Here is a 6,344-nt window from a genome sequence, read left to right as displayed (position 1 = left end):
ACTTGGAGTTGAGATCTCCACATAGTTTATCATTTATTTTCATTTCCCTAATTAATATAGAAGATCTCTTTTTTTACATTCATTGTCGCATATCGAGCTTTTTGCTAAATTGGTTTACATGTTCCTGCCATGTCGTTTGTTGATGTGGTTCATAAGTGTTTCTCGATTCTTGTTTTTTATAGAGATTATACCGTAGTGTTTCCCGTCTGAATGGTTTTACTTTATTTAGTATTTTTTTTGTCTTTTTTAGCTTGCGGTTCGTTGTGAGCCAAACCTCTGTGTAGAAGACCGTACTTTGAAATCGAACGGTTAACTTTAAAAACTGTTTACAAAACTTTTGAGATTTTGAAATACTAGGACTTTTTGACCTCAGTAATATACTGCACAGTACCTAAGCTGTATTTCGCAAAACCTTTAGCAATTTTGGTCCTCAATGTTCTTCAACTTCGTACTTAATTTGACCTTTTTAACTTTTTCATGTATCCTGGTCAATACCGATAAATGGTCAATGACACTGTCTCGAAGGAATCGTTTCGTTTTAACCTCCTTTCGCCAAAATAAGACATATTGTACATTTACTTTATAACCTTTGTTTCGAAAAATTAATTTGAATTTTCCGTCTTTAACAACGTTCTACACAGACAGAGAGCATGAAACTATTATAATCACATCGAAGCTAACGACAAATTACCACATTGACAATCAATCTATATTAAGGAATCTGCTCTTCTATTTTCGTTCTAGTATCTACAACCGGTAAATTATAAAAGAATATTGAACAATACAAACGGATAGCTATGCAACTCAATATGCATTTCGGTTGCTGTTATATCACATCTTTTATTAGTCAAATACATATATTTAAATCAATTTGATTTTATCTAGTAGGTACATCATTATTTCGGCAGTTCAACTGAATTGACAGATCTCGTATTCAATCCAGTAACAACATTCTCCTCGTGGCAGAGTTGTACGTTTCATACAGGATTAATTATACAGACTGTTAGAATACTTCGGATAAGGAGTCCTTGCCGCCCAATATTTCTAAATAAAGGCAACAGTAGTATACCGCTGTTTGAAACTCATAAATCGATAGAAAAAAAATCAAATCCGGGTTACAAACTAAAAAAAGAGAGAAACGCATGAAATATTGGAGGAGGAGAACAACTACACAACAATAAAATGTACCACACAGAGAAACGAAGTAAGCACTTCCCAATAAAGTGTAGGCATGCGCTATATTACTAAAAACCTTCTTCTGTAACCAGTTGTAGACCCTCATGAGAATCCTGATATTGTCTTACATTATTGACATGATAATGAGAAATACAAAGAAATAAATAAACATGCAATGTGGATGAAAAAACCCTGATATATTCTATCCCTCCAAAGTTCGTCTGGTATTACTCTTATGAGATCTACCCACAATTATTTAGTAAATTTACAACACTCTTCTCTTGGAATGATGCAATTTAAGTGGTTCTTAATAGATATTAATGACATAAACATGTATCGGTACATTATAACGGGAGCACATATTGATATAAAAAAGCTGTAATGTTTAAAGTTTTATTGTATTTTTTTGTCTTAACAAAAGGATGCGACTTTTAGTCTTAGAAGCTTGTTTTTTTACTTCATGTTATTGTCTATGAACCAGCTGTCAATAACTGCGAGTCCTGTTAGATCTGTACTGAGTGTCATTTTGTTCCATTCTCAATTTTGTATTGATTTGCTTTTTGCTAATGAGTATACGTGCATCTTCAGTTCCTAACTTGTATTTGGTCTTTCACAGTCTTAACGGCGCTCGCGTGTATACATTCATATTTTTTTTTATATAAATGAACTTTATCATATGCTTGGTAGACAAATAAAATAAAGTAGTGGGGTCACCGTTCATTTAAGCCCATGATCTGCCTTCGAAATAGCTTGCATTTTTGTGCAGGTATTCTTTTTCTATTGAGCTTAAAGGCAAAATAGAGGTATTATCGAAATAAAAAAAGAACTCAATTACAGAAATCGTTAAAATTTTACATTTGATTAATTTAAGTACAGCATGTACAGCTTATTTGATAAAAAAAAAATATATGTCACCGATGAGTTAAAAAGATATTTGAATTTTAATGCAAAAAAAATACATTTTTGCACCAAAGGGAGATCCTTTAGAGCTTTTTCGATGATAAAAACAGAAATCTGTGCAATGCAAAAAAATGAATAGTATCAATTGAAAAAAAGCTATAACGACACTGTCCTTCATTATCGTTTCATGGCGTGATCCAAACATTTCCAGAAAATGTTATTTTCATTTAATATGTCTGTTTTACGAATGTGGTCGTTGGCGTCCAATGACATCATTTGAAGAACACATTGCGGTATTTCTGTTTTGGTTATATTTTCCAGGTTTATAACAATTATTCTTGCTTGTAATCCCATGAAATGTTCAATTCCAACAGTTGCTTCATAGTAAGCCCAATCATTGTTCACAAACTCTTTTGAAATCACTAAGATTATCTTTTTGCATTTTGGAATTGAATTGTTTAAGGCAAAAAGTCTATGTTCTCCAGCAAGGACATCCCCTCTATCTAACAACAGAAGTTTATAATTTCGTCTCTCTTCGAGAAATATGCGCAAAGGTCCATATACCCATGTGCAGTCCCCCTCGCAATAAGCAACATACGCATCATATTCAAGTGCTTCTTCTTTTGACTTCCGAAAAAGTGGATTGGCCATTCCAATAAATAAACAAAAGTATTGTAGGTGCAATTTGTAACGATATCCAACTAGAATGAATAAAAGAAGCACACCGAACAAAGTTGCAGAAAAAATTAACCATACTGTAGTGACACATTTTATTCTCATAATTCGCAAGTGATTGTAGAAGATATTTGTTGTTGTAATATTGCCATCGTTTTCGACACACGAATAACTACCATTTCTGGCGAGTTTCACTTTAGTAGTAAATAACCATTCTACAAAATCTAACGAAGTACAAGTACACACAAGAGGGTTGCCCTCTAATAAGTCTGTCATTGTTCTATTTGATTTTTCAAATAGCACTTCAATGGCGTCAATTTCTTCAGTTGTCATGTAGGCTATCTTGTTGTTTCTGATATTAGTCTTGTAAAGTCCTCCAGACATAATGGAATGCTTGTAAATAAATTTCCTTCAAGTATCAAAGATTGTAAACTGTTTAATTGACTTTTAAATGTTGAAATTCTGAATCGGTTTGTAAATGCATTTCTTGAAAAGTCTATATACTGCAAACATTTGAGTCCAAGGAGGAATTTACTGTGGTGATCATATTTAAGGCCGATACTTAGTAAAGAGCTTTCCATTATCAACTGTTTCAAATTGACGGCAGATTGAAGAAGGTTGTGATTTAAATGTACGCATCTGAAATGTGAAATATTAAGTATTTTCACGTTCTGAAGTCCATTAACTGTGTAATTGCAGTCAAACAATGAAGAGTATGCTAAATCAATTATTTGCAGGTCTTTGATTCCCATCAATGTAAGGCTGTTGATTGGGTTTCCTACTATTTTGATACAAGATATATTCAGGATTTCAAGTGTCGACGGAAACCATAATACAATATCTTGAGGATAATATAAGGGAACAATGTTAAAGGATTTGTTATCAAATAGATCAGTTTTATCACGTATATGTTTTATTCCATCTATCTTAACTTTATTTTGACTAAATTGATTGTTGTTATCCGACATGTCTAACCTCCTCAGATGTGTAAACAAATTGAAAAACCATATTGTTAAAAGCTGGTGAAAATCAAAGTCATTGTTACTTAAGTTTAAACTCTCCAAACAATGTTTGTATTTCATCTTCTGAACAGCGTCGTCATTGATCATTCTTATGCCATTGAAGGTCAAAGATAACTTCTTTACACAAATGTTACCGATATATGTAAATAAATCAGTTGTTATAATGAATTCACCATGTACTCTAAAATTATTGTTTAAATTTAGTTCGTCCATTTGTCGATTTTCAAACACGTGCAACGCTGGCAAAGTATTTGACAGTTTAAGGAAACGTGCATTTGGAATAGCAAGACTAGACAAAAATCGTAATGGTGAAAAAGTATCTTTTTCTATCGTCATTAATTTACCTTTTATCTCTAGATATTTTAATGGGGTTTTATCAAAGGCATGAAACACACAGTTACGCAGAACATGAATTTGTATATCACTATGTATATACTTCAGACTTTTCATCACAGAAAATATCTCTGCAAATGATCCATTTGACGGTCCACCATAAGTACACACCTTTGTTAAATGTAAAACATCCAACCACGATTCTCTTGGATACGTTGACAGCAAGTCATGTGATATCTGAAGTACTTGTAGTTCAACAAGTGGTGCGAATATATTCCATTGAAACGTTTTCATTGGATTATCGAATAAACTCAGTTCTTTTAAATGTGGTAAATTTTCAAACGCTGATTTGTCGATTGAATTCAAGTTACAATCACTTATATCCAGATATCTTAGCTGTGTGTAATTAATAAAAGCTTTCTTAGATATTCTTTCCAGATTATTGTTAGACAAATATAAATCTGTTGTGTTTGATGGACAATCTGTTGGTACATTTGTTAAATTATTTGAGCTGCAATAACATCTTACTTCCTTTTTAGTAAATGCAATATCACAAGATTTCGGTAACACATAAGAACTAACACAAACAATCCAAATAACCAATAGAAATAGAATGCAAATCATTTCGAAAAAATCTTCTAGTAAACTGCTAAGTATCACTGTTAGATTGTAAAAATGATAATGTTTTTTCAAAAGTTTAAAGTTGAATTTAACACAAATATAACAAGTCAAGCGAAAGATTACAAAACAAATAGTAACCTTTGACATTACCCGGAGAGGTCCGTTGTATTACGCACACGCACTGAGTCCTGGAACAATATACATATAAAAACGCCGAAAATAGTAAATCTTATTTTAAATTAAAAGTACTAATTTCACAAGTTAAAATATGCTAAAAAATATACGTAGTAAGCTTGAATTTTGCCGGATGCCCAAATACTCCAGAAAAATTAATACCTTTGCAGTTTTTTCTATGCATCTTTTTGAAATATCCCCTGACCTTGTTGTTTTGTCTTTACGGGGTGTAATTCAATCGTCAACAAATGACCCCTTCCCCCTGGCTGATTTGTTTATGCGTTTGTCCTGATGTAATTTTACAAACTGAATACAGTTATTCATTACATTGTAATTTGTTCTAATAATGGAACACAGTGATATTTACTCTGAAATATTCGAAAATATAAGCAAAGGCGGCTCGCAAACAGAAGCATATCCCATAATACGCTCAAATCTAATGCGCCCTAAAAAACGTACACTATATTCTTTATAATATGTCTGATTTATCTGGGGTTTTTTTCTGAATTTCTCGTTGATCGCATACACCTTTAAAAGAATATGCGAACATCTTTCCATGACTTTGGTACGTTTGCAAGGCTAAAGATTACAGACATACATATTCAACTATTATAGATAAAAAAACAAAAAGGTCTTGACAGTTTTGTGCAGGTCTATCAATGTTAAAAGTGCAAATGTCATTCAGTGTTACAAGTATTTAAACACACACACACACAAACTGCCTGCGTCTATCTTGTCATGCATTGTCTTTCACGATCAATTTTAATGAACAATAAGCAAAATCCAGTGTTTTTAAAAATAAAGTGAACGGTTTTAAAGAAAAAAACTTTACTTTTATTGTTTTATCGGTCACGCAAAAGATTCAGTTTCAAATTATCAATTATATATTAGAATGCAGTCAGTATACTGTAGGTAATAAACGTGTTCTTTTTTGATAAATTTCATAGACTTGTGTTGCGCCTTTTGTGTTTTCTTTTAAAGAACTGCATATTTTATTCAAATAAATGCACAGTGTTATTGCGAAAGGTTTTTTTCCGGATTTGTTCTAGGTTTTGAAAATAAAACATATTCTCACAGATTTAAAATAAAACTTCAATAAAATTCATTCACAATCCGATACCAGATCTTTCAAGATCGTATCGCAATGCTTGGCCAGCGTTAGGTATTTTTTCACGATCATGTGTCTCGATGAAACGATTGACAGCCGTGGACTCGCTTATGGTCTTAAATGCTCTTCAACTTTGTACTTTATTTGGCCTTTTTGACTTTTTTGGATTCGAGCATCACTGATGAGTCTTTTTGTAGACAAAACGCGCGTCTGCTATACAAAATTTAGTCCTGGTATCTATGATGAGTTTAATTATATCTCAATATTCACACAATCTTAAAGGAGTAGGTCCGGTAAGGGCCGATTTTGGCCTCAAATTTTAGGTCCATTTGACG

The 6,344-nt window shown here is 32.4% G+C and overlaps 1 protein-coding gene across 1 annotated transcript; it reads right to left on the bottom strand.

The window, feature by feature from the left end:
• Window positions 1–2,251: 2,251 nt before the first annotated feature.
• Window positions 2,252–4,320, bottom strand: LOC143057363 (toll-like receptor 2 type-2). The gene is made up of 2 exons (XM_076230667.1): window positions 3,580–4,320; window positions 2,252–3,160 (listed from the first exon to the last, which is right to left on the bottom strand). The coding sequence occupies exons 1-2, from the start codon at window positions 4,221–4,223 to the stop codon at window positions 2,254–2,256; spliced, it is 1,551 nt and encodes a 516-aa protein (XP_076086782.1). The 5' UTR covers window positions 4,224–4,320; the 3' UTR covers window positions 2,252–2,253.
• Between the last annotated feature and the right edge of the window lie 2,024 nt (window positions 4,321–6,344).

This window comes from Mytilus galloprovincialis, chromosome 13, assembly GCF_965363235.1.
Source record: "Mytilus galloprovincialis chromosome 13, xbMytGall1.hap1.1, whole genome shotgun sequence".
NCBI classification, from domain to species: Eukaryota; Metazoa; Mollusca; class Bivalvia; order Mytilida; family Mytilidae; genus Mytilus; species Mytilus galloprovincialis.
Note: the sequence above shows the minus strand (reverse complement) of the source record. Positions and strands in the feature narration are given on the sequence as shown.